Raw genomic sequence first — 27,683 nt, 5'->3', positions numbered from 1 at the left:
AAGTTCTATACTCAAGTTATAGGTGTTCATTTGTTCTCTTCATATTTAGCACCACTTTGACAGCGCTGCATTTGAAAGTGTTGGATTTTAAAGCCTTGCATCACATTTTATCCAGGATCCAGAACAATGCATTTTGCATAATGCAAGCAAAGGCTTTAGGGTTATTTTCACAGACTGGACAGAGGTGTAAAATTGGTCAGTCAGTTCTCCCACTAAAAGTCAAATTTTGTTCTTCCTTGAAGAATATTAATTTGTTGTAAAATACTAAGTATAGTATAGAACACTTATAATCACGTACAGAACTATAATCAACTGCTCTTAACCTCTCCAAAAACATTACAAATGAACTTATCTGTCACAAAGAGTACTTAACACAGTGTTAGGTGTTGTAATTTACACTGACAGAAAATGTCACAAATAATTCCTAATAGTTGGGCCAACCTGAGACCTTTCAATAACCATGTTATAACTTGAATGTAGTCACATAAGTAGACAACATATGACAACGTGTCCTCACAGTAGTTCGATTGCATTCAGATCACGTTCAGATTCTAGTGGAGGCGCCACTTTAGCTTGGGAATGTACTGAGAGACTCCTTTCTCAGCGAGGTCTCGCTCTGATTGCTACACTCACATTTGGCCAAAAGAAGCAAACTAAGTGGGAGAGAGCACTTCAGAGTTCCAAGTAACTTCTCTGAGCAAAAAAGGTGTGAAAACGCCTTAAATCTCCCAGACGCCTCTTCAGGGGTCGTGTCATCTATCGGCACACCCCCTCCTCATAGCTGACTTGCATGCCTAATCGGTTCTTATTACTGATGCTGGTTCGCCTTTAAAAGGCTGACATAAGAACTCTGCTGTGCCATACTTCCCTCTGCAGGCACTAGAGGAAACCTCTCATAACTGCCCTGCAGTGAAAGATGGAAAGACATGTTTGTGTGTACACTGCTAGCCGCTGCAAACTGCAGTCATCCTGGGAGAATCAAACCTTATCTAGCTACTTTGCTGTCATATATTGGACTATAAATTACCTTCATCTTGATAATACCTTGAAAGAATCAAACTGTGAAGAGCAATTAAATACAAAACAGAAACAGACTAGAATAATCACACAAGAGACCAACTCTGATGCTGATTTCTGTGTGGATAAATAGAACAATATCTTGGTAACACAAGCATGAAAGTATCGAAAAAGAAGAGTCCCTTTTTCCATCCTCTATCAGATGATCTGCAAGTTGCAAAGCTGTGGATTGAGCTGCAATCTCTCTCACAGGTGTTCATATCAGCTGCTATCAGAAACATCTTTATGACTTGCGAAATGCAAGGCATGCAGTTCTAATGACTGAGGTGTCAATCAGATGCTGCCGGCAGGGTTGTTGTGACTATTTTATCTTGGCCTCAAGTTTAATTGTGTTTTTGCTGCCTCGGCAGAGGCCCCAGTGTCAGATGAAACTGATGTCTGAATTGTGGTCTGACATTTTAGTTGCATGAAAATATACAGACCCTCAGAGCCTTTCGTTTATTCAAGTATGTTCTTTTTATCAGTCATACACAATAACAAGAGCAGCAGGATTGACAGACAGTGTCAGAGGACCAGCAGAGGTGAGCTCTGGAAGTGAGGATTAGTCTGATTCTTTGGCTATCATCATAAAGAATTGTGGCATGTAGCAAAAGTTCACTGACATTTTATTGATCCCTATACAGCAAGCTCGGTTTTTGCATGTGCGCCACAGTGGGAGGTAAGGTCAGGGTGAGCTGTAGAGCACTGCCCCATGGAGCTGGTGCAAATTTAGAGTGAATTACTCAAAAACTGGTGTCCTTTCAGTTTTCCTTGACTTTGATGAATAACATTGTGTACAGACGGAAAATGTGTCATAGAAAGAAAATTCAGCTGAACTGGCACAAATGCTAATGCACTAGGGCTCTCTAGGATGTCATTATAGAAGAGCAAACAGGATAAAATGCCCTTTAAGGTGCCCACACAAAGGAGAAAACATACAGTAGTCTATATGGTTGTCTTAGGTCTTGGTCAGTCAGAAATGGAGGGCTCTGTAGAAAGCCCCTATATATGATGGAATGCAGTGTCCTCGTAGTTGCACTTAGTGGAAAAAAATATCTCCATAACCACTGAAAAGCAAGAAAGCACGATGATGTGCATTTAAATGAAGAGCTTTGTTATAACTGAATGAGGTGGACGTTTGGATGCTTAAGTAACTTCATTTTAACCATCTAAACTTGGAAGCCTGAACCACCTCAGCTGGCTCCTTTCAATGTGGGGGAGTATCAGAGCTGGCTATCAGAATGTCCTTTTTGTTGTTGCAAGTCTTGGAAAAAAGGCAACAAACAAATCATCCTAATGAACATCCATGTTGGCTGGTTCCTAGCCTGATGCCAGTATCCAGTGGCTTCTGGATTGCTCATGAGAAGAATTTGAAGCACATGAAATATGGAAAAGGGCACAGTGTTGGCTCCAAGCCTGGCCACCCACTCAGCCCTCAGGCAGGGGTCCACTGCACCCACCCACCCACGGTCGCCCCAACCCACCTGGGTGTGTACGTGTGTGTGTGTCCCCCCGTCTGTCTATGTCTATTCGCAACACAGTGTTTGCTAAATTGGTTACACACTGTTCTGTCATTATGATAAAATGAGCCCTGATTGCCCAATGCTTTGCCAGGTAAAATAAATTTATTATTCTATTACAGGGTGATGGACAGGGTTGCCTCAAGATAAATGCAAAAAGTCTTTAGCATCATAAGCTTTGCCAGGGGCCATTTTTGCTCCATTCAAATGGTTTTTGCCAAGTGGCAGGATGGCTGCCAGTTTCCACAGCAAACTCCGCCACCTGTGATGGATGGCCCAGTGGGTTAGGCTACACAAACGCAGCTGTGATTGCACGGTGCCATAATGGAGGAAAAGGGAGGGACCTGCGAGCATGAGATAGACAGAGGTTTTATAAGCTTTCATATTGCTTTGAGCTGAAACATTGAGAGCAGATTCAAAGCTCTGAGACTGTGGAGAATTAGCTGCGGTCAGCCATAGCTGCACCAGTTCGCTCTGTGCCTTGACAGTGGAATAATTGAACAAAAACTTTGAACTGCATTTTTTTTTTTTTACTTTTGGACAAGCCAAGCACAAAACATTTAGGATTAGACACAAATCCACTGTCAATTAAAGGGACAGGGAAATTGAATTAGAATTGCATTTTCTATAGAAATCCTTCATAGCTGCACAACTATGAGCAAAACATTTAAGGATGACAAAAAGCCACTACAGTTTCCTACAATTTTTTTGTTGACATAATATCAGTCAAAACTGGCTTCAATTGATCTCTGTCCATCTGAAACCATGAACCATCCTTTCTACTACTTCTTTGATCGATCAGGATTGATCAGGGTGATAAAGAATATGCAAATCCCACCTTTGCACTTTAGAGTCTTTTTTATTAGATAAAAATAAAAAATAAAAAAAATGTAGTGAAATAAAATAATGTTATGTTATTCTGTTACATATTCTGTTTCTGTAATTAAGCCTGACTGCCTGCTCACATATGCAAGATGACTTTGTGCATTATTCAATATTGATAATACTTTGCATTTAGTTTAAGTAATAAAGATGATAACATCTAATAAGACCAAACAGTGTAAATATGGACAATAATATTATTAATAAATGAATAATAATAACCTTACTTTTCAAGCTATAATCTTTGTCCTATGTGCACATTGTCTCTCATGGACTGATATGTACGGAGGACTAACATGAGCATTCACTGTGATTTCTCCATAGAGAGACATGCTGGATGTCAGTCAAATCATGAAGGATCTGGCCAGCATGGTTCATGAACAAGGAGATGCAATAGGTAAGATGCTGCCCTATCTTGTTGTGTATGCCTTGAATTTTTACACTGCCGACTCTAATTTATTACAGATAACCTTTTGTGGGCTCATTTTAATATGATGTGCTTGACTAATGCCCTAAGCTTGAACGTTCTGCTGGGCAAAACAAACTTTTTAACCTCCACCTCCCTGCCACACTGACAAATTTTCTGATGAGAAGCAAAAAGATGTGGGTTTAAAAACCACAACAGTGCAGAGTGTTTGAGAAAATCCATTTAGACACCCTGATATCTATAAACGGCTCTCCACTCCCTGCAGTGATGTAGACTTGGCAAAAAGAATGAAACTTAGCACACAGATATAGGACGGATATAAAGGCTTTTCTGCTGGGTCACAAATGTGCCATCAGCTATGTCTGGCTCCGTCATGAGCATTCACTGGGGAATTAGCTTTTACTTGGTGTCAGCCATATGGGAAAAAGGGGCATACCTGAAAAATGTAGGTGTGATTTTGGCTTTAGATCAAATCTAACTTGAAGTGAAAGGCAGATGACTTTCCAAGTTAAGGTTACTGTGTTGAGCCGTGGTCGGTGTAGCATAGGGCTGGGTATCGTCACTGATTTCTATAGCTGGTTTAATTCTGATTCACTAGGTCTGGATTTGATTTGATTTGATTGAATTTGGACTCAGTCAGAAATATTATTTTAAATAAATATTAATTGACAATTTATCAGTACATATCCATATTTTTATATTTGTGTATAAAAACAAAGCTTGTGAGACTTCATCAGAGGTTTAAGCATCACAGCAGATGCCTTTGTGTCAAAGTAACTGAGGATAAAACACAAAAAAACATGAAGGAGATTTTTCTGGTCTGGCTTTTTATAGTGGATAGGCTTAAAAATATTCTGCAGCAGATCAAAAACTGAAGAAAACCATGAATCAACTCATGAACATTACCTGATGCTGCTGAAAGAAAAGCAAAAAGTTACAGAGTAAACTTAAAGAAGTTTTATTAGAGACACAGCTAAGAGTTTTGAAATTTGGCATCATTTACAAAAATGTTAATTTCTTCTGTATTAAACAGAAGAAGTTAGGCTTTCTTGTCAGAGGTCATTTTGTAAAAACAAAAACGCAGCGGCTGACTGCTGAGTAATAAGCAAGCAAATAATGTAGAAAACAGAGATTTTTGATGGTTAACCGGTTTCACTGAGAGAGAGAGAGGGAGCTGTGCAGAAAGTGCGATTTTAATCGTGGTGGAAGCCAAACAGCCAAAGTAAGAGGGAATTTATTTCTGTGTTTTTCAACCATGACGTGTAGTTTCATCTTCTTTTGCTGGTGGTTCAGTGAAGGCCCGACAGCATTAACCTCTAATTTCAACCCGCATAATGACGGGAAGAACTATTGTTTAAAATTATTGTTCAAAAAATTGCCAGTACAGGAATAGCCCTAAAGAATGTAGCCTCATGGGCAGTGTAGTCCAGATGTAAGTAAGCTATTAAGACTCGACTGTACACCGTGTTCGTGTTTTCCTCCGAAACAATAAGTTCTGTTGCAGCAGCCTTTCAACTCCTCTCTCTGTCTCTCCCTAGAAAAGTTGAGCCAGACAACAAAGTAAAGCTAGTTTTCAGCTACGAGCCCGACATGAACCCGACGTATTAGCCAGAGGTCCCTTTACTACGGTTCAGAGCCGCGGACCTGTTTTATATACGCGTTTTCTATGTCCACTCTACTGTTACTCGTTTTATATTAAGATTTAAAAATCTAGTTGTATGGCCAGTAACCTTCAGTAAAAGTAATAAATCACACAGCAATAGTAGATTCATGTAGTTGTAAAAAGTTTGATAATATATTAAGTAATCCTGAGTATTCAGAATACGTTACTCTCATTGAGTAACGTAACGGAATACGTTACAAAATACATTTTGGGGCATGTAATCTGTAATCTGTAGTGGAATACATTTTTAAAAGTAACCTTCCCAACACTGTTTAATGGCTAGACTGAAGGCTTCTAAGAGGACAGACCTCAAAAACACTTGGTGACAACTGGATCAGTTGAATCAAAGCAGGATTTGACAGACAAAAATTAGCACACCATCAAGTCTTGCACTAGTGATGGACAAGCAATTTTGTCTAAAGAATTTCTAAAATTTCTCTGTCTAAACAAGGTCATAGTGTCAGAGGATGCATAGCGTCTATAAAGACATACTTTGTAATGGAAAAAGTTTTATTTACTGATGAATCCTATTTTGTGGTTCGTGGTAGTAATGGAAGGTTGTTTGCAAGGAGACTGACTGAAGAGAGAAACCACACAACAATGTATCAAACCCACAGTAAAACACTGTGAAGACATCTCAAGGTATCTCTGTGGAGAAGGATTCATATTCATAACTCAAAGATATGAAGAACCATTTCAACCCAAGACCTGTTTATTATGGACTTGTTAAACGTCACCACAAACCCACTGAAGATTTTGTCAAAAAGATAAACATTCCTGATCTCAGGAAAAACACAACAGTGCTGACCATAACTATTGCTAGCTTTATTTAAACACACACACACACAAACACAGGATGATACTTCAGTGTCTCAAAATACTCAGGATTAGTTGCATTGCTTTATGGAGTAAAAGGTGTGGGTACGTAATGGGGTTGTGGGTGTGTGATGAAGTTTCCTAGGAAGAATGGGAAGCAATAACTTGTGCTAATTGCTACCTTTTTGTTACAGAGTGCCCTTTTGTTTGCTACCTTCAATCAGGCTAATGTAGATACCCTTTAAATACCCTTTAGAGTCAGGATGACTAAAACTGGCTTATCCTAACTGCAAGAATGGATAATAAAATGTTTTTGTTTTTGTTTTCTTCGTTGTTTGCCCTTTTCTCCAATGTACTAGTCTTAAGTAGGCTTGCTAAAATGTAGAGATATAAATGATGCGCCAAATTCAAAACTGTTTTTTAAGGGTAATTTTTCTCTGTTCTGTCATTATTTTATTATCTGTGAACTTTGCAAAATAAGCAAGAAAGCTGATCCCACTAAAGGTGGAAACAACAAACTTCACCACTTGAGGATTAAACTGCCATTTCATACAGCAGGAATGTAAGGTGGATATACTAGCAGCTAGTGATGTGTAACCCAAAGTAAACAAATGACTCAACCAGCTTCTCTGGAGTATTCACTGGCGCTCCATTTGACAGGGAGACCAGGGTAGATGAAAATTATTGATGTGGGTACATAGTGGTAAAGCTTCAAGCAACTTATTAAAAAATGCTGAGCCAAAATGCAAGGTCCTGAGTAGAAAATATTTATCAATTCATGATTTAGTATGTTACATTATTATACAAATGAACCCCGCCATCAGGAAAATGAACCATAATTTGATTTAAATGGACTAAACACCACAGATGTGAAAACACCTGTGAGAGGTTTAGTGTTACACACTCAATTTTTTGATATTTCATTGTAAAGCATCCTGGTACTTGTCCAGCTGTTCCTGTGGCTATTTGTCATGCAATTATGCACTCAAAACAGTGAGTATAAGTATTGTAATAGCCACAATTACAAACTGTATACACAAAAAGAAAAAAATGCTAATATTAGCACCGTTCAACTAACTATGTTAGCATGGTACTAACAGAGGCACAGGGTGATAATTTTTGTCTAGCTAAAAAAAGCAGGGAAAAACACCTTGGAGTATCTTTTTGTAAGACCAGACTAATGAAGGTACTTTAGGACTTTATTTATCTGGGTGTGATTGTATGGGTTTTCTCATCCAAGAAGCTTCTTTGGTTCAACTGGTGGAGTCCAAAACAGTTGGAGGTAATAAACCGCTAGTGGCGGGTGTCATCTTGGAGCTGGCCCTAAGGGTCGTCAGCACAGTGTTGATCACGTTGTCACATGAGACATGACGAGGAGAGAAAACGTGGGTCATTCCCATCACTGGGCCCACAGGTGAAACCTCTGTGAGACAATGGCCCACCCCACCATGATGTGAGTTATTATGGTCACCTGAGGCCAAATGTGAATGGGAGTTGAAACGCCTGAAATGGATCGCAGGACTGCACTGTTGGTGGGTGATAGCAGCTACAGTAGACGTCGATGGCGCCCTTCACTTGTATCTTAAATCATGTGTCTTCTCTGCCCAAAATATAAACACTGGCATCCTGGAAGGAGTGTCATAATCTTAAAATGCAGGTGTAAAGCTGTGTTGTTTCCTGTTTGTAGAGAGGAGAGCTGTTTGTCTTATGTAGAGATCTAATCACTTCTCGCTGCACTGCACCGCATACACTGTGTTGTTTTGCTTGTGTTTGGGTGTTTTGTCCTTAGAGTGAACCAGTTCATAGGCTCACCTCCAGGAAACAAGAGAACAACCTCCACTAGGCATTTTAATACATAGGACCCTCCAACAGTTGGTCTGCGACTGAATGAATGAGGTGCAAAATGTGCAGAAGTCCAGTTGCCTTTTTTTCAAGCTGTTAAGACGACCATAACCCGGCTGACAGAGACCCTAGACCAGGTATGTCGAACTCCAGGCCTCGAGGGCCGGTGTCCTGCAGGTTTTAGATGTGTCCTTGATTGAACACAGCTGATTTAAATGGCTAAGTTACCTCCTCAACATGGTCGTGTCCAAATTCATGGGCTGCATCCTCCTGAGGACCCGGCCTTCGCGGTCTACGTGGGCCGGGTCCTCAGAACGTCTGGTAGGCCGGAAGTAAACGGCCGTGAAATTGGACGGTCTAGCCTTCTGATTAGCGTCACCGCTGTCTCGGTGGAGTTTAATAAACTCAGCCGTCTGCTCCTTGCTATCTAAAATATAACGGGACACTGGCGTAAATTCTCGACTGTCTCATACTTCTGTTTAATCAGTTTTCTCTTTGACGTTTAGTCAGCTGTGTAAAAACCAAGGAGGAACCCACCCGGGGGATTAATAAAGTTTTATTTTATTTTATTCAATCTAATAACTTTAATCTCAGCCAAATCGATTTACTCACGAACAAACAAAACACTGAAAAAAGCCCAACAATAACATTTTTAGGTTGTCTAAGTGACTTATATATTACGTTTAACCCGAGCAGCGAAAGTCCACGGTGATCTGAAAATGATGTGCCAGGAGTTGTGCCGTTCTCGGCCGCATCAGTAACCCTCGAGCTCCCGACGAGCTATCGAGCTGGTGGGTAGCAGACGCCTCCGAAAACGTCGAAGCACTTTTGCAAATATGCGATATCTTGATAAACCGAGCAGATATTTGATGTTTACACAGCTACTTTCTCGCCTGGAAATATGTTAAAAGTTTATTTTGTGACCCAGAAAGATTAGTATGAGTAATTTTAAAACTTAGTAGCGGCCGCCATTGTTGGAAACTGGAGTTTGGCTGGGCCGCGCTATGAATTCTGGGATATGGTGGGCCACGAAGGACACACCCGACCCATCCTTCAAATTCGGGGAAAAGGAGGACGCATTTGTTGGCTGCATTCGGAGGAGTCTACGAATTTGGACAACCTTCGGCGCGTCGCTGTGACGTAATCGGTCTACAAATGTGGCCTCAGGAGGATGCAGCCCATGAATTTGGACCCGAAGTTTGCCAGAGGCCTGGTAATGAACTAATCATTTGATTCAGGTGTGTTCACCCAGGGTGAGATCTAAAACCTGCAGGACACCGGCACTGGAGGCCTGGAGTTTGACACCCCTGCCCTAGGCAAACAACATCCTCAAACAGGTAAATAAGCTAGATACATACCAGTAGATACATACATAACCCTGTAAACATGTTTAATTATGCTGTAAAATTTGCCGTTTTAATGTGGAAGTACTGCATCTTTTCACGCTGTACATTGGCGTCACTTTGTTGTCCTAGAAGAAGTCCAACATAACTAGTGTATAGAGGACAGCTGTAAAAGTACCATCAGTCACATTCTCCTCTTTCAAATGTTAACTGTACGTCAGCCCTCACTCAGATAAAGAATAAACTGAACACTTCCTTCTGTCACGTCTAATACTTTTATCTGTTTGCAAATTCTGCCACATCTCATGCTTGCTCTGCTTATGAATGAGGTACCGCATTTGCATGTGAAAGACTGTGGATGTAGTATTTTGGACATGGTAGAGGAACACAGTGTGATTCTACCTAAATGAGTGAAGGAAGAAATAGAAGAGAATACTGTGGAAGACTGCAGAGTTCACAGGCATTATACCAAAGCAGACATCCTATCTGATCACCACAGAGCCAGGCAATAATGGACCTGTCCCCATTAAAAGAGATGCACTGAAATTGCCCTGACCTGTTTTTTTTTCTTGGTGTAGTGGCAAATAGAAATAATATTTGATTGTGTTGTAAAGGCATTTGTGGAAAAAGCAGGTAGCACAAAGAAAAGAATTGGCTAAAAAAAGGAAGGATTAGCACTTTCACGGCCTATTCATGAGGGCTACTCTGGCACACTACTCAAAAGAGCTTCAGTTTATACACATGAAAACAGTACTTTCTTTTTATATACAAGATCTGTGTTTGTTTGGTATTTCCAGAGCCTTTGTATGGTAAGAGTGGCATCAGCGGGGATTCAGAACGTGTAGTTATCATATGGATTCACATTCACAGTTCCCAGAACTGCTTAATGAGCAATTAGAAGATGTGACTATAGACAAAAAGAATTAAGTTTTTCAATAATTAGAAGTCAATAAGTGCATTGATTTGGATTTTTATAGCACAGCAAAGTGTATGAATTTACATCTTTGTATATATATATATATACATATATATATATATATATATATATATATATTAGGGGTGAAACGATACTCGTATCGATATTGAACCGTTCGATACGGTGCTTTCGGTTCGGTACGCATATGTATCGAACAATACAAAATTTTTAATTTATTTTATCAACTTTCCTTCTGACGATGCTGTCTGTGTTGAGCGCTCAGTGGATTTGCACTCGACAGTGCAGCCTAGGCGGAGTAGTCGAACGCAGATTCACTGAACGCAGGGCAAGCTAGCGAGACAGAAGTTAAGCTCTCCTTGCAACATGGCAAATTGAACCTCCCCCACCCTCGTTCAGATCTGGCGTTTGGAACTATTTTGGTTTTCATGTGACGTATGACTCTGAAGGTAAGCGCGTCATGGACTAAAGTAAAACAGTATGTTGGATGTGCCATGCAATGCTCAATTACATGGGTGGGAGCTAGTGTGTTAGCGCAGTTAGCTCGTTAACGTGTTGGCTGTCCAGCCCCATGCACGGGGCGATCCACTGTAGCTCGTTAACGGAGATTTGCCGTGTTGTGGCATTAACGTCATTTCAGATTAACGCTGACAGCACTAGTGGGAACACAACGAATATGACTGAACATTTACGCCGACATCATCCTAGTGCAAAGACAAGTGGAAGCAGACAAAAACAACAAGCACGCATGCTACAAACTTTACCCGAGTCATTTAGACAGCCATTAGCACATGATTCTCCTTATGGGGACCTGATATGTTTAATATGCTGCTGAGAATATAGCCCAGAAGAAGCGTATAGTATAGCTTTTATTTTGGAAAGAGCCATTTCTCTGTAATAAACTCTCTTTTCCAAAGATGAGTGATTCCTCAATCAGATACAGGGCTCGCAAAATTGCTAGCCCGACGCCCCGGGTCTAACGATTTTTCTAGTCGGGCTACCAAAATCTATCTCTGCCCTGCCCGTCGGCCTACCGTAGGAAGGAAAAATATATGTCAATGCTTTTGCATTCTTTCGGAAATGTAGCTGGGTAATTATGTCATTGGCATCGGTGAGCCACTGTCAATATGTGACATATTGAAATCGCGTTTGAATTTGCGCTTGTTTTTTGCTTTCACTTTGCAATCGTACTAACTGTGTATAGAGAGCGACAGTACTGATCTGTGAGTGATGATAATTTGCACACCAATTCCTCTGACATCGTCTTATCAATCGTTAGCTTACTATGCAAGCATGACAAGTGAAATCTCCTGCAGCAAGCTTAAACATGTGAGAGGCTGATCTCGCAGAGAATCGCTGAGCGTTATGTGGGTGCGTGTGTAAAAGTAGCAGAATATATATTTTAGTTCTGCTGGGCCAAATAAGACAGGTCAGGGTGAAGAAGTGACAGCCAAAGAAAAGCTTACCACAAAACGGAAAAGTTATGACGAATCAGACTATAAGGCAAAAAGAAAGTGCAGCTTTATCATGGACAAAAGAATTTCTGTGGCTGCAATATGACGAGCTAAATAACCAGGGGTGCACATAAGTGGTCCGCAGGTGCGCATCCGCTGTCAAAATAAAAAACGCGCACAAGATAAGAAGTTGCAAGGCGTGCTTGCGTACATAAGATTTTCAGGAGGAGGACAGACATTTGTTTAGAACTCTTAAAGATGTCGAAGAAGCAAGCTCCTTTAAGCAATTACTGTGATGTTCCTCCACCTCCAAAGAAATGTCAGAAGGAGTCCGAACCACAAAAGAAGCACGTATTCTCGGAAAAGTAGTTGCAGGAGGTGAGCTGGCTTCAAACAAATGATGAATGCACAGAGATGTGGTGCGGAGTGTGCCGTGAAAATTTAATAAATGACAAATTAAAAAGGCATGAACATTTTTTTTGTATCAAAAAAATATCGAACCGTGACACCAAAGTATCGAACCGAACCGTGAATTTTCTGTATCGTTGCACCCCTAATGTGTGTGTATATATATATATATATATATATATATATATATATATATATATATATATATATATATTTATACACACACATATATAGACCTCCCGCAGGCCCACCACCTGCAGGAGGCGCGGTAGGGGTTGGGTGCATTGTGTACCAGGCAGCGGCCAGGAGCGGAGGCCCTGGCGGACTGATCCCCAGCTACCAAGACTGGGAATTGGGACATGGAATGTCACCTCTCTGGTGGGGAAGGAGCCTGAGTTAGTGTGTGAGGTTGAGAGGTACCGGCTAGATATAGTCGGGCTCACCTCTACGCATGGCTCGGGCTCTGGAACCAGTCTCCTGGAGAGGGGCTGGACTCTCCTGGAGAGGGGGCGGGGCGGTATGGGGTGGGTATTCTAATATCCCCTCGGCTTGGTGCCTGTACGTTGGGGTTCTTCCCGGTGGATGAGAGGGTTTGTTCCCTGCACCTTAGGGTCGGGGAATGGGTCCTGACTGTCATCTGCGCTTATGTGCCGAGTAGCAGTTCAGAGTACCCAGCCTTCTTAGAGTCCCTGGGTGGAGTGCTGGAGGGTGCTCCACCTGGAGACTATGTTGTCCTACTGGGAGACTTCAATGCTAACTTGGGTAACGACAGCGAGACCTGGAGGGGCGTGATTGGGAGGAACAGCCTCCCTGATCTGAACCCGAGCAGTGTTTTGTTATTGGATTTCTGTGTAACTCACATTTTGGCCATAACGACCACCTCAAACATAAGAGTGTCCATAAGTGCATGTGGCACCAGGACGCTCTAGGCCGCAGGTCGATGATCGATTTTGTAATCGTATCACCAGACCTGCGACCATATGTTCTGGACACTCGCGTAAAGAGAGGGGCTGAGCTGTCAACTGATCACCACCTGGTGGTGAGTTGGATCAGCTGGCGGGGGAGGACGCTGGACAGACCTGGTGCACCTAAACGCATAGTGAGGGTGTGCTGGGAATGCCTAGCAGAGGCCTTAGTCCGTGAGATCTTCAACACACACCTCCGGCAGAGCTTCAACAGCATTCTGAGGGAGGCTGGGGACATTGAGTCCGAATGGACCATGTTCAGCATCTCCATTGCTGAAGCTGCTGCATTGAGCTGCGGCCGCAAGGTGGTTGGTGCCTGTCGTGGTGGTAACCCCTGAACCAAATGGTGGACACCAGAGGTGAAGGGGGCCACCAGGTTGAGGAGGAGTTCTATCGGGCTTGGTTAGCCTGTGGGCTTTGGAGGCAGCTGAAAGGTACCGACAGGCCAAGCGGAATGCGGCTCGGGCAGTGGCTGAAGCAAAAACTCGGGTGTGGGAGGAGTTCGGAGAGGCTATGGAAAAAGACTTTCGGACAGCCATGAAGAGATTCTGGCAAACCATATCTCATCTCAGGAGGGGAAAGCGGTGCTCTACCTGCACTGTGTATAGTGCTGGCGGAGCACTGCTGACTTCGACTTGAGGGCACACGGGAGTTTACCCAACCAGTCTACATGTGTTTTGTGGACTTGGAAAAGGCATTCAACCGTGTCCCTCGGGGTGTCCTGTGGGAGGTGCTACGGGAGTATGGGGTGTCTGGCCCATTGCTACGGGCCATCCGATCCCTATACAACCGTTGCAAGAGCTTGGTACGCATTGCCGGCGATAAGTCGGACTCGTTCACGGTGGATGATGGGCTCCGCCAGGCCAGTCCTTTGTCACCGATTCTGTTCATAATTTTTATGGACAGGATTTCTAGGCGCAGCCAAGTGGCAGAGGGCTTTCACTTCCGTGGCCTCAGAATCTCATCTCTGCCTTTCGCGGATGATGTGGTTCTTTTGGCTTCATCGGGTGATGGCCAAGTGTGAGCAGCGGGAATGAGGATCAGCACCTCCAAATCTGAGGCTATGGTTCTCAGTAGGAAAAGGGTGGAGTGCCCACTCCGGGTCGGGGATGAGTTCCTGCCCCAAGTGGAGGAGTTCAAGTATCTCGGGGTCTTGTTCGTGATTGAAGGGAGAAGGGAGCCGGAGATCGACAGACGGATTGGTGCTGCGACTGCAGTGATGCGGACACTGCACCGGTCCGTCGTGGTGAAGAGAGAGCTGAGTGCAAAAACTGAAGCTCTCAATTTACCGGTCAATCTACGTCCCTACCCTCACCTATGGCCACGAGCTGTGGGCAGTGACTGAAAGAACGAGATCGCGGATACAAGCGGCAGAAATGAGCTTCTTCAGAAGGGTGGCTGGCCTCTTCCTTAGAGTCCTTAGAGATAGGGTGGAAAGTGCAGCCATCCGGGAGGGGCTCAGAGTAGAGCCGCCGCTCCTCCACATCGAAAAGAGCCAGGTCAGGTGGTTCAGGCATCTGACAAGGATGTCTCCTGGGCGCCTCCTGGGTAAGGTTTCGGGGGCAGACCCAGGACACGCTGGAGAGATGATATCTCTCGGCTTGCCTGGGAATGCATTGGTGTTCCTCCGGATAAGCTAGAGGAGGTGGGAGGTCTGGGCTTCTCTGCTTAGGCTGCTGCCCCTGCGACCCGGCGGAAGAATAAAGAATAAAGATAAAGCAGAAGAAGATGGATGGTCTAAGGAGCTTGGAAAGAAAAGAGTCTGGACTTCTTTAAGTTGCTTGAAGACATTTCACCTCTCATAAGAGAAGCTTCTTTAGTTCTAAGGGTCAAACGGTGGAGAGTCCCAGATTTAAACCCAGTGGGAGTATCCCCCAAATAGAGGACAAAAGGACCCCCTGATGATCCTCTACCTAATCACATGAGCCAAGGTGTGAAAATGGGTGTGGGTCACAATCAGCCAGGGTTTTGGGTGAGCTCATTGTGAAACCTGGCCCCACCCTATCATGTGATTTCCTGAGGTCAGATGGCCCAGGGTGTGAGTGTGCATTAAGGCGTCTGGGAAGGGATCTCAAAACTTAAAGAACATAAAGAAGTCCAGACGCTTTTCTTTCCAAGCTCCTTAGACAACGATGACTTGGATGACTGAGAACCTTCACAGACAAGAAGATGGATGGATGGATGGATGGATGGATGGATGGATATATATATATATATATATATATATATATATATATTAGTCTGAAAGTCTTAGTAAGCCTTATCTGTCTTCTTAGATATGTTGGTGTTATGTATAATTAGATATTATATATAATTTCTTTATATATTTATATAATTTCAGCACTGGTGGCATATTTTAAACTTATCCTATGTATTCAGTCTCATTTGAGTCTTCCATCTTCTCTGCTTTTCCCAGCAGTTGAGCTGCAAAAGAATACAAACAGTAATGGTCAACAGGAACGCAGAGCCTACCCACATAGCAAAATTGGTATGGCCCGGATCTGGTCCGCACAATGTGCTTAGACATGGCCCACATACCGCAAAGAATGACGGCCCTTTGGTGGCCCAGATCTGGTTTGCCAGTGGTGGTCCTGTGCTGGCCCATGTGTGGAAGTAAGTTGTGTGCAGCCACGGGCCAGTTGTAGACACACTGCTGGCCCTGTGCTGGCCCAGAACAGTTTCAGCTCTTGCCCCAGATGTCAGCCTAATGTGTACCTTAATCAAGCCATATAATGACAACATGTGTCGGAACATGCAAAACAGTGCAAAAGTAATGTGGTGAAACTGTCATGGTCCCGGGTCAAGCGACCCAGTATTTGAATTTCATGTATCTTTCATGTAATTTCATGTAAGGGGGCGATCGTGGCTCAAGAGTTGGGAGGTCGCCTTGTAATCGGAAGGTTGCCGGTTCGAGCCCCTGGCTTGGACAGTCTCGGTCGTTGTGTCCTTGGGCAAGACACTTCACCCGTTGCCTACTGGTGGTGGTCAGAGGGCCCGGTGGCGCCAGTGTCCGGCAGCCTCGCCTCTGTCAGTGCGCCCCAGGGTGGCTGTGGCTACAATGTAGCTTGTGAATGTGTGTGTGAATGGGTGGATGACTGGATATGTAAAGCGCTTTGGGGTCCTTAGGGACTAGTAAAGCGCTATATAAATACAGGCCATTTACCAGGCCATTTATCTTTTGTATTCATTTGCACCTAGCTTAGTTCACCTAGTTAATTTCTAGATTGCAGTTTAGTTTTGTTCCTTAGTTGTTTATGTCATCTCCCCCTGTACTAAGTCTCCCTGGTTCATGCGTCATGTCTGCGTGGTTATATTTAGTTCTTGTCATGTCTAATCTCCATGTTTCCCGTTTTACTTTGAAAGTCTGTATTCATTGTCAGCGTATTCAGTTTCACTTCTCCTGTCCTGTCGCTAGGTTCATGTGTGTCAGCTGTGCTCCCATGTGTGGCCACTTCCCCTGATCATCCCTCATGTGTATTTAGTCTCTGTGTTTCATGTAGTCTGTGTTGCGTCGTCTGTGTTCTCACCTCCATGTTTTCACGGTCAGTCTTTGCAGTGATCATCATAGTCTCTGAGTTTTCTTAGTTTGTCACAGTATTAGTTTTCCCAGTTTAGTTATAGTCTAGTCACGCTATCCCTGCTTTGTTTGTACACTTTGTCTTCAGCCATAATAAAGGCTCGCTTTCAGTTAAGTTTACTCCAGTCTACTCTCGTGTGTACACACCTGGGTCCATTACACACACCACCGCACGGCCTGTCTCTGCAGACCATGACAGAAACACTGTTCAGGCAATGAATGGACTGACTCTTATATAGCGCTTTGTTAGTTTCCAGGATTACTCGAAGTGCTCTATACAACATGCCACATTCACCCAGTCACACACTAACCTTCCGATCAGTAGGTGACCCGCTCTACCTCCTGAGCTACAGCCACCCACTGGCAAAGATGAGTAAACCGTCACTAGGTTTGGATAAAGTGTACACTCACAAACCTGTCAAACCTGCATTTGAAATGTTGGCTACCATAGCAGTATAGTATTGCAACATGGCATTTGGGTCTTCTAACTAAAATAGGAAAATAGAAAGATAAATAGTGCCATCATTGCCAGACCTGGCCCACATCTAGTTGACATACACCCTGCCATGACACCAGTCAGTCAGAGGTGCCAGGTTGATGCCTGATCCAGGGAAGACCTGTTTTCTATGGGCCTGGGCCACATAACCCAAACCACAATCGAGCCAGATATGGTATGCCATCACATAGACCGTGCCATCTATGCCAGGCCTGGCCCATATCTGGATGACATACGTCTTATCATGCCAGAAGTCAGCCAGCAGTGCCGGCTTGATACCAGATCCGGGCCAGACCCCCTGGCTATATGGGTAGAAGCTATAGTCTTCTCAAATATGCTCCAACTCTTTATCTATAGCCATATTACAAAATAGATAGTTGTTCCCCTGATTGTTATGCAAGTATCTTTTTTATCATAATAGCTCATACTCATAATTAAACAGATTAGACAACTTCATGTCATAAAGTTATATTTAGCCAGCAAGAAGTTCTGTTCTGAAGAACTTTTTTTGTTTGATCATAATACACATTGTGTTTGCTTGCCTAATCTGCCCAATTGCTGGATAACCTGCTAACATGTTTTAATACACAAGGTAATTTGATTCGTGTGATTTGGATAATATACAGTCTTGTTTTTAAGAAACAACATTTTAGCCTTTACAAGTGTGTCTCAAACTTTTATTGTGCTATATCTCTGTGACTCAGCTAGTGTATGTTGCTAACATCCAGGAACTGTTGAGACGCTCCATGAACCGCCATTGCTATAAATAAAAGAAAAAGAACAAAATGGTCCATTAGAGTGAAGATAACACAACCATCCAGAGCCCCAGCTATTCCTGCAGTTTGTCCAGTGGGAAGGTTCTGGAACTCTCTCAAATATACTAAAAGAGTCTTCCCTTTGTGAGCATATGTGACAAGCTGAGCTGAGCAGGAATAAGGACATAGTAGTTTTTGGAAAAGTGAGGTTCATTTTACCCTGAAAAATGCAAAGAAATATACGAATAAAAAGTCAAATGATAGTTTTAGGCTCTAAAAGGAGGTCAGATAAACAGAACTAAACTCAAACTGTAATGATAACATTAGATACAGTACAATAATATACTAATTACTCAAAAAGAACCAAACTGGATAAAAACAAACCAACATGAATGACTATATCCTCTTCCTGAGAACCAGCCTATATCCTCTGTAATAGACACTATTTGTTATTTGAGATACCCTACTAAGTCCTGATGTACTGAATAGAGGACATCCTGGGCTTTCCATTGATATCTCATGTGTTTGGGTGGCCTCTTTTAGCTCCAAAGAAAGGAAATCACAAAAAATGTTCAATCAGAATATTTTTTTCTTCGGTTCTCAGGAGGATATCACAAACTGCTTTGTGCCATTGCATTATGTCCTGGAATGAGAGTGCTTCTTAATTTTTTTTTAATGATTAAAATTGCCTATAGACATACAGTGATCATCAGTGGTCCCTTGTCTTCAAGGCAGTTGCCTTCTATACCCTTTTGGTGAAATGGTGGATCACCTGAAAACCTATTTAAACACATTTAAACTCTGGTACCCACAGAATCTTACTTATTATCTTTAACTACTGGGTTTAGTTTAAGTTACCTCTTTAAAGCCAAATATTTCCTAATCATGGCAAAGAACATCCTCTGAGCAGAAGGGCAGAAAAAAAACAGAATTAATTAATGAGTCCATTAATCAGGCTTACTTCTTGAGCTGGTGAATCTAAGCATGTATTCCCCATCTTCTTTAACTCACCATTACAGAGTAAATGCTTTTAGTCAATCAGCACAATTCGTTCACCCAACCACCTCCTCTTGTTAAGTTCAAAAGTTAATTCTCTACAAGCTCAACTGGTGCAGTAATTATCAGGGGCCACTGAAGCCTTAAACATAAGACACATCTTTGAGCTGGCTGCAACCTTTTTACTCTCACTACACCAAAACAATCAATAGTACTCTCACTGTTATTGGCCAGCTGTAAATATATGTGGGTAACTATGTGTGGTGATACCAAAGATTTTGAACCACCCACTTCATTAAACGCATCGGTCTCATCCCATTAATGTCCGTGTATTGACAAGTTTAAAAGAGGAGGTCTTGCTGCTGTCGCAGTGTTAACTGTTAGACCAGTAGCTCCTGGTACCGCTTGATTATGTGTCAAGAGTAACAATGAAGAGTCACTTCTTTAACACTGCTCCCACAGGTGGCAAAGTATTCCAGCCATTGGTCTTTTCATATTACGCAGAAGCATTAAAATTCTAACTTTCTTTTTTTATGTTTATAAATGTAAATGTATATTCATGGATCAAATATAGACTATTTCTCCGGTGCAAAGTGTTATTACAGATGAATCAGCAAGGTTGTATTTAGTGTTCTTTCTGTCATTTATTTGGATGATTTTTTTTAAATGTAACATCATCTGCGTATGCCAGTGATGACAAAGGGAAGTAACTACTAAATCTTTGTTAATATTATATATTTGCTCATATTCTTTTTTTGTTAATTTCAGGGCACATATTTCAAGTGCTATGATCACAATTCCTTTCAGTGGTAATACCTTGAAGCCTCTGTTAATGTACTGTACGAGAATTAATCATAGTTAAAATAACAGAAAATGAACTTTCTTTTAAAGTCGGATTCTTAATAGAAAGATTTAATACTGTAAATCAGAAGGGGGGTCGGATGCGGACGGGCACAAATTTACTTAAAAATCTTGCAATGAAAGGCCAAGAAGAGCATCATTAATGTATTACTTATGAATATATCTGAATCACCACAAGATTTGAAACATTTCTTTTGATAATTTTTCAGTTAGATAAGCAGTGTAGGGTTGCAGTGGTTAAAAACAGTACATAAGGCCTCAGCTACCTATGAACTGTGTCCTGGTCTTGTTTCTGTCTTTTTTCCTGCTTCTGTCCTTTGCACCATCTTGACTTTCTCAATATTTCTGTCTCCACACACAGAAAGGTACAACAGTAGTACCCATTAGGCTACTAAGGCAAGTTATATGAGATTATAGGAGGTTAAATGAGGCCACACCTCGAGGCCAACATCAAAAGCTTACGAACTGCTGACTTTGTGAACTTTATTTTGACAGATTACTGTAACATGTCTTCCCATTGAACATTAATTGATGCTGTAGTCTAAGAAAGCAGCTCCTGCAGGGTATACTGACTACCTGCTAACTTCAGCACGAGTAATTGTTTCAAGTCCTGCTTAGCACATGCAGGTTGATAGCAGCTGCATATTAACAGGCTTCAGCCATCGTGATATTCACATGAAATGTTTAAATCGAAAAGAATCTCACACAGTTTGCTAAAAAAAAAACAAAGAGTAGGCTTTACCTCTAAACTATACAAACGATGAACAATAGAGATGTCACCCATCTCTGAAACTTGGAGCTTTGGCTGCTGCCATGTTGGCCTTTTGAAGCCAAAGTGACTATGTTCACTACGGTCTGCTTGGGTCCCAATGAGATAAATTTCATCATCAGACAGTAAGTGTGAGAGTGCATCAGTGTGTCTTCCTGTTTCTTATGGCCATGTGAACTAGTCCACAGAGAGTTTACATAACAATCCACCAAGCATGTTTATGCCCAGGCAGACTTTAAAGAAGTATAACAGGAATGGCTACTCGGGTCTCCAGCTATGCACAACTGAGTTTAATCTAGTCTTAACTTAGCACTCCACCATTATATGTAAACATGGAGCACTAAGTTAAAGTATAATGCATCACACGCCAGGGTGAGTTCTAGTAATTACAAGTCCTGGTTGACATCTAAGCTTGTATTGTCCCATCTCACATACTTCATCGTCCCCATCTTGGTCCTTGAATACAGACCCAACAGGTCAGTGGATGATGCAGTTATTATGGCACTGCACTTGAGGTTGCCTTTTATGGACTTTAGTTATGCTTTTAATATCATCCTCCCAGCTGGGCTGCAGGATACGATCTCCCAGTTCAATTCAAGGAAGCATGTGAGACTGGTATGGTTTAGACTTTCAGTGGATCAGCACTGCTTCCCCTCAGGGCTTTGTACTTTATCCTCTGCATATCTCTATACACTAACAGCTGCACCTCCAATCACCACTCCATTAAAATCCCGAAGTTTGCGGTTGACACCACGCTCTCAGGGCTCACCTCAGGTGGGGTTGAGTCTGGAGCAACATGGAGCTCAATGCTATCAAAACAGTAGAGATGATACTGGACTTCCAGCTCCACCAGTTCCCATATTCCAGCATGCCTGTCCAGTGGAGACAATCAAGTCCTTCCACTTCCTGGGAACAATCTCCCAGCACCTAAAGTGGGACCTAAAGATCAGCTACTTCAACAAGAAGCCACTTCCTGCACCAGCTGAAGAAATATAACCTGTCTAAGTCCGTGATGGTACAATTTTAGCTCCTCCATCATTGAGTCTTTCCTCACCTCCTCCATCACCATCTAGTTCGCTGCTGCCACTGCCAAGGACAAAGCCAGACTGCAGTGTGTCGTCCATTTCAATGAGAAGATGATTGGCTGCAATTCCCTACAAGACCTGTACACGTCCACAACGCTGAGATGGGCAACTAAGATTGCTGGCAATCAAATCTTCAGCATGATGATGGCAGAAAGATTGTTTCATATTTTGAAGGCCTTTAAAGTATATATTTGCAACACTGGTTTCTGAGGCATGATGTATGGCAAATATGTAGTGCATTGTTTTGACAGGGGTGTTTTTACTTCTATACTACTATTACAGATATTGTGTATCATTTTTGTTCAATATGTACAATGTTATAGATGTGCAGTGATTTCTGATGAGTTGAAATTCCTGCAACTGTAGTACTTGTGAGGCTCTACAAACCAGTAGTGAGCAAGTCAGTGAATGAATGAGTATTGTTGTATGTTGTTATATTAAAAGGAATCCAATCTGTTCTTTGTTTCCTCAGATAGTATTGAAGATTACATCCAGACAGCTTCTTCTAATGTGGAGTCAGCCAATCAAGAACTCGCCAAGGCCAACCAATACCAGGTAAGCACTGAATCGTCCCATGCTGCAGTGTGCTCCACACCTTGGAGTCATTTTGTTCCATTTTCATTTTGTGTACTTGACTGAGGCTTTTTATTGTAATGCACTCACACGAAGCTTAGCTTGATCAGCCATGCAAACAGGGACTTTGCTAACTAGATTACACAGCTTTATCACATCCCCCACTAGCATAATAACAGAAATGATGCAATTTCATGTCATACTTTACTAGCTTTTGCCTTCAGTTAAAATAATTGTATTTACAGGCAGAAACATAAAATGCCTGCCCGGAGTCTTTTAAAAACACAAATCCATATACAGTATGCAATTCCTATTCTGTGAGCATGTTACTTCTACTAAGATAATTTTATGTTTTATTCTACAAGTGTATTGACTTTGGGAGGAAAATGCATTAACGGACAACAACAGCAGACAGAAATTAAATAGAATTTATTTTTTTACTCTCTGTGGTTTTTGGGCTACAATTTTGACTTCACAGCACATATTGGAGAGAGGTTTTATGAGATGCCCAAGGGCCTGCTTTCACTCTCTCTTTTTGAGGAAATATGTGTGTATTCTGCCATTTTGTCAGGGACTATCTCAGTAGGCCAGAGCTCTGTTTGGCTCTTTGCTGTGTAGGGCCCAGGCTATGGTAAATAATGTATCGACTAAAGTGTCTCTGGGTTAATAAAGGATATACCTTTTCCACACGTGCGACATATCTCTCTAGAGGTGCATCCAAAGTCTCTACCCACATAATTCGACAGACAAGCACATGTATTCTGATTTAGATTTAGGTAGAAATCTATCTGGAAATTGTTTTCAGTCTGGTATTGAAATGATATTTCCTTTGAATCATGGTTTGACCACTGGGCTAAACTTTCGTTTTGTGATAGTCACATGAATTTTTAACAGCAGCTTTAATATGAAAACAACCGCTGGGCACTTTCCAATGCCTGCCACGACTGCAGTGCTTTCTGTCTGTCTCTACATACTGCCGTTCGACTTGCAAGTGAACAAATGAGCGAATGGCAACAGCTTTCTCATTAATTGTCATTTCATTATCTCAAGGAGAGCTGAGCTGTGACCGAGCTCGCGCTGAGCAATTTAGCTCTCAGCCAATCCTGACAGCCTCTGTCTTAGCAGAGGCAGAGCAGCTAAAAGGAAGCAAAACAATAAAGGAAGACGACGGAGAGAGAGACAGACAAGCAGACGCTCTCATCGCTGTCCCATGGCAACTCTCATCTGTGGAGAACACTGGCAAACAGAGCTATCACCGAGAAGTCATATATCAAAGTACTGTTAATGACAGCAGCATTTTCATCAAATGCATAAATATCTATAGTCTTGCATCATTCGTGCACTGTCAATGGTGCAATCTCTGTATGTGGTTGAAACACATCCAGTGTCTGTATATGTGTAACAGTTTGTACTGTATGCATTATCTGCTCATTGCAAGATTTTACTGACTTCACTGATTTCACTTTTATTTACTGCTGTCGCTGTTAACCTACCAAGTGACACACTAACAGTGCGCACACACAGTCTGTCTGTGCTTCCACTTCATCTGATGGTTTGTCTGCTTTTAGTTTTCACCAGCTTTCAGTGCATTTGTCTTTGACAGACCCTTTCCAAATGTCATCTCACAAAATTTACTTCTGTATTCTTATGCTTCAACCAAGCACTAATCTCTGAAGGTGAAAATTCAAACTAAACACCAGTTCCTTGAATGGCCACTTGAGGCTTGCTGCAAAAGTGGATCAATCCACCTTAAAATGGACATGAAATACTACATGTATCCTGACAATCACAAGTGCTTTCTAACTTTCACACTCCAATGGATGCACCAGAAAGCAACTTAGGGTTAGTATTATGCCCAAGGATATTTGGCATGCAGATTGTGGAAGCCAGGAATTGAACCACCAACCGTCCCAACCAGCAACTGACCTGCTCTACCTCCTGAGCTACACCAACCCCGCACTTACATTTTGGTATTTCCTCAAGTATGAAGTTCTACTCAATGAAAAACAAGGACATGAGGTTTCCATGGTTTGTGCATGGGAAAAGAGAATTGAATGAATGCTTTATTGGCCATATGCAGGTTGCCCCGCAGAGGAATAGATTTACACACGCAACAAAGACTTACACACGCAACAAAGACTTACACACGCAACAAAGACATCACATGGGAATACAGTCGGAGATCGGCAGCATTACAGAGAAAACACTGAAAAAGTACACAACAATGGGAAAAGTACAACAGGAAAAAAAGAGACCTCTTCTCACGCTGGGCACCTATGGGAGGACAGCATGAGAACAGGAAACAAAAAAAAAAAACTCCTCTGCAAAGAGAGCACATTAATGTCCACATCACAACATTAGAGCACGTGACAAGCCACAGGGGTTGGATAGGGGGGGGTAATCCGAAGGAACACAACAGTCGTCCTACACAGCGCTACCATTTCAGCGCGGCACGCAGACCCGCCGTCTTCCCCCACAGGAAACAAGCATCGAAGGCGTTTGGAAAGGGAGGGGGATGAGTGCGGGCTTATCAATGTAAGTGTATGTGTGTGCGTGTCCAGAGTCCAGCTGAGACAGTGTCCTTCGCCCTATCAGGCTAAGTAAACAGTCTGCCAGCCAACCCAGGTGGCCTTGCATGGGATGGGAAGAATAGTCATCACACAGTCGTTATCAGGGAGTTGTTTTGGTCGGCTCTAGCCTTGGGCCTGAGCAGCTGACGCCGTGGTGTCTATATGTTGAATATTGTTGATTTCTCCTTTATGCGAGCAGCTCGAATTTAGCACTCTGACACTGGTCTCTCGATCTCCCGTTGGAGAGCCGCGAGCCTCCCCATGATGGTATCAAACTTCTGTTCCGTGGTGTTGTCATTCTTTTGATTCTGAGACCCCACAACTGCAGTGATCCGTTCTGCGATGTGATCCAACTTTCGCTCAAGGGTGTCATTTTGAGCGGGCCCCTCTCTGATGTATCCCATCATACGCTCAATGGTGTTAGTTTGAGTCTTCACGGCAGCTGTAAGCGTCTCCAAGGTGTTAACCATGCTGCGTTCGGTGTGAGAGGTCGCGCCTCGTTCCATCGCTTCAATTCCAGCAGTCAGCCTTGGGGGGGGGTTTGAACAGCTGGTTCCGCTCTCTTATTTCTCCGATAAGTCAGGGCCAAGCCAGCTCCGATCAGCAAGAACCCTGTTATCATGGTTCCGAATAGGTAGATATCTTCAGCGTCCTTGATCGACAGTCCCGCCAGGCACAAGATCCTCCATTCCTGCCACCCATCCATCGTGTATCCGGCAGGGAAAGTCCCTCCAGGGCACTCGGGCTCTCCTGAGCCCAGACTTCTCGTTGAGAAAAGGGTGTCAATAGCATTCAGAGACCAGTTGATCAAATCCATAATTCTCTTTTAGGTTTTAGAGAACGACAGTGAGAGACTGTTCGAGGGAAAAGTAATGCACACGAGACATATTCTATTGCTTAAAATAGTACTGCTCTGTCAGCTGATTGCGCCGCTCAGCCTGTAGACCTAAACCAGTGAGGAAAAAACAAACAGGGAACTGACAATGTCAGACTGGTAACTATACTGAACAAAAATATAAACGCAACACTTTTGTTTTTGCTCCCATTCCCCATGGGATGGACGTAGAGACCTAAAATTCATTCCAGATACACAATATAACCATCCCTCCCAAACAGTGGTCACAAATCAGTCCAAATGTGTGGTAGTGGGCACATCTGCTATATTGAGATAATCCATCCCACCTCACAGGTGTGCCACATCAGGATGCTGATCTGACATCATGAGTAGTGCACAGGTGTACCTCAGACTGCCCACAACAAAAGGCCACCCTGGAATGTGCAGTTTTGTCTCACAGCAAAATGCCACAGATGCCACAAGCAATGAGGGAGCGTGCAATTGGCATGCTGACAGCAGGAATGTCAACCAGATCTGTCGCCCGTGCATTGAATGTTCATTTCTCAACCATAAGCCGTCTCCACAGGCGTTTCAGAGAATATGGCAGCACATCCAACCGGCCTCACAACCGCAGACCTCGTGTAACCACACCAGCCCAGGACCTCCACATCCAGCAGGTTCACCTCCAAGATCGTCTGAGACCAGCCACCCAGACAGCTGCTGGAACAATTGGTTTGCACAACCAAACAATTTCTGCACAAACTGTCAGAAACCGTCTCAGGGACGCTCAACTGCATGCCCGTCGTCCTCATCGGGGTCTTGACCTGACTCCAGCTCGTCGCCGTAACAGACTTGTGTGGGCAAATGCTCACATTCGATGGCGTCTGGCACGTTGGAGAGGTGTGCGCTTCACGGATGAATCATGGTTCACATTGTTCAGGGCAGATGGCAGCTGAGAATGTCCCAGTTCTTGCATGGCCAGCATACTCACCGAACATGTCACCCATTGAGCATGTTCGGGATGTGCTTGACCGGCGTATACGACAGCGTGTACCAGTTCCCACGAATATCCAACAACCTCGCACAGCCATTGAAGTGGAGTGGACCAACATTCCACAGGCCACAATTGACAATCTGATAGACTCCATGCGACGATGTGTTGCACTGCATGAGGCAAATGGTGGTCGCACCAGATACTGACCGGTTCTGGGTCCCCAGACCCCCAATAGTGCAAAAAACTGCACATTCCAGGGTGGCCTTTTGTTGTGGGCAGTCTGAGGTACACCTGTGCACTACTCATGATGTCAGATCAGCATCCTGATGTGGCACACCTGTGAGGTGGGATGGATTATCTCAATATAGCAGATGTGCCCACTACCACACATTTGGACTGATTTGTGACCACTGCTTGGGAGGGATGGTTATATTGTGTATCTGGAATGAATTTTAGGTCTCTACGTCCATCCCATGGGGAATGGGAGTGAATAAAGATGTTAATCTCCTATTTAATTTATTTAGATCATGCTCATTTGGTAATAAGGGTTATGAAAGAAATCATGAAAGAAAATACTGTCCACACCATTTCACACCAGTCTGAAGTGTTGACATTGTTGAATAGCTCTAGTCAAATGATTCCATGCTGTGGTTTAATTTCAAATTTTGACCTTACTATCAAGATTTCGCAGTAGGAATTGAGACTTGACGATCAATAGAGGGAATAAAAAATGTAAATTAAAGAAAACTAAATATACTAAATGTAAAGGTGTAGACTTTAACTTTTTGTAATTCAATTTCAATTTAATTCAATTTTATTTAGATAGCGCCAAATCACAACACCAGTCGGCTGGGGGCATTTT

The 27,683-nt window shown here is 42.8% G+C and overlaps 1 protein-coding gene across 4 annotated transcripts in view; it reads left to right on the top strand.

Annotated features, from left to right (window-relative positions):
• Positions 1 to 27,683, top strand: part of tsnare1 (T-SNARE Domain Containing 1) — a 274,342-nt gene that overhangs the window by 181,773 nt on the left and 64,886 nt on the right. For all 4 annotated transcript variants that reach the window (XM_085472891.1, XM_085472888.1, XM_085472889.1 and 1 more), the window contains exons 9-10: positions 3,783 to 3,855; positions 22,322 to 22,404. In XM_085472891.1, the coding sequence (XP_085329017.1) occupies positions 3,783 to 3,855; positions 22,322 to 22,404 (156 nt within the window). The remainder of the gene's footprint in view (positions 1 to 3,782; positions 3,856 to 22,321; positions 22,405 to 27,683) is intronic.

The sequence above is a fragment of the Copadichromis virginalis genome, linkage group LG11 (assembly GCF_057382275.1).
Source record: "Copadichromis virginalis isolate Kocher_CV1m ecotype Utaka linkage group LG11, C_Virginalis_male_GT1.1, whole genome shotgun sequence".
Lineage (NCBI taxonomy): Eukaryota > Metazoa > Chordata > Actinopteri > Cichliformes > Cichlidae > Copadichromis > Copadichromis virginalis.
Note: the sequence above shows the minus strand (reverse complement) of the source record. Positions and strands in the feature narration are given on the sequence as shown.